General features: G+C 40.1%; 1 protein-coding gene across 1 annotated transcript in view; it reads left to right on the plus strand.

Annotated features, from left to right (window-relative positions):
* Nucleotides 1-202: 202 nt before the first annotated feature.
* The window catches only part of LOC105854394 (NKG2-A/NKG2-B type II integral membrane protein-like), a 7951-nt gene continuing 7045 nt past the window's right edge, over nt 203-1108 (plus strand). Inside the window, exons 1-2 of the mRNA XM_012732805.1 lie at nt 203-419; nt 772-887. Of these exons, the coding sequence (XP_012588259.1) occupies nt 203-419; nt 772-887 (333 nt within the window). The remainder of the gene's footprint in view (nt 420-771; nt 888-1108) is intronic.

The following is a 1108-nucleotide window of genomic DNA, read 5'->3' on the forward strand; positions in this document are numbered from 1 at the left end:
TTTTGCATTTAGGTAATATTGGTTTACATCATTGTTTGTATGTTGGAAACACAGCCCCACTTCCGATGAAGTTACCTTAGTGTTTTAGGACTTCAGACATGACCCGTGTGTTGCTAAACAGCAATATGAGTCCTTCACTCAACTCACTCCGCCCACTGTGATCTGGTCCGACGCACCACTATGAACTACTGAGAAACTCATCATGAGACAGTTCCTGACTCACAGAGCCACAGAGATGAACCACCACAGAGTAACCTATGCAGAGGTGAAGCTGGCGAAGGGCTCGAAGAGCCCCCAAGTGAAACCTCAAGAGAGGAAAAGCTGCACTACAGAGACCGAGCAGGGAATAACCTACACAGAATTAAATCTCCACAAATCCCGGGGTCCTCAGGAGAATGGCAAGTCCCGTCAGTGCAAAGGTACAACATTCAGTTACACGAGCGTATTCTCGGGTGTGCAGAGGGGTCAAGGGGGAAAGAAGAGTGGGGATAAACTGACATGTTTTCATTTGCGGTGATAAGAATTGGAATGTGGCATTCTAGTAGGAAATCTGATAATTTCCTACTAATTTTTCAGGTATTGTCATAATAGATAATTGCTGAAAAACAACAATTCATGTTTGCTTGTTTAATAAAAAAGCAGTGGTATGTTTTGGGGGAAAGATCCAGCGGGAGGTAGAGGTCTCATGTCCAAATTTATGTATGTGACTCCAAGTGCTTGAAGATTCTTTTGTCTGTGAACTGAACACCTGTCTCCATCTCCCCTTCTCAGTCTCCATCTCTCTCCCCGCAGGCTCACCGGCTCCTACCGAGAAGCTCATAGCTGGGGTTCTGGGATGTGCCTGCCTTGTGTTGATATGTGTTATTGTAGCTTTGAAGATTAAAATCGTAGGTAAATTTATGAAAGATTATAATGATTGTCAGTGCCATATTATAATAACGATTATAACATTTTATAATATTAAGGATTAGAACTATTATGTTAATATATCAGTTTAATTAAATGTTGAATGTTTCATAATAACTTCTCAAGATTATAAATATACAGAATGATTGTGAACATTATTTTATATAGATTGAGATCTCATAATTCAAAATCAAGCTTTAAG

The sequence above is a fragment of the Condylura cristata genome, unplaced genomic scaffold (assembly GCF_000260355.1).
Source record: "Condylura cristata isolate star-nosed mole 26May11 unplaced genomic scaffold, ConCri1.0 scaffold00036, whole genome shotgun sequence".
Taxonomy (NCBI): Eukaryota; Metazoa; Chordata; class Mammalia; order Eulipotyphla; family Talpidae; genus Condylura; species Condylura cristata.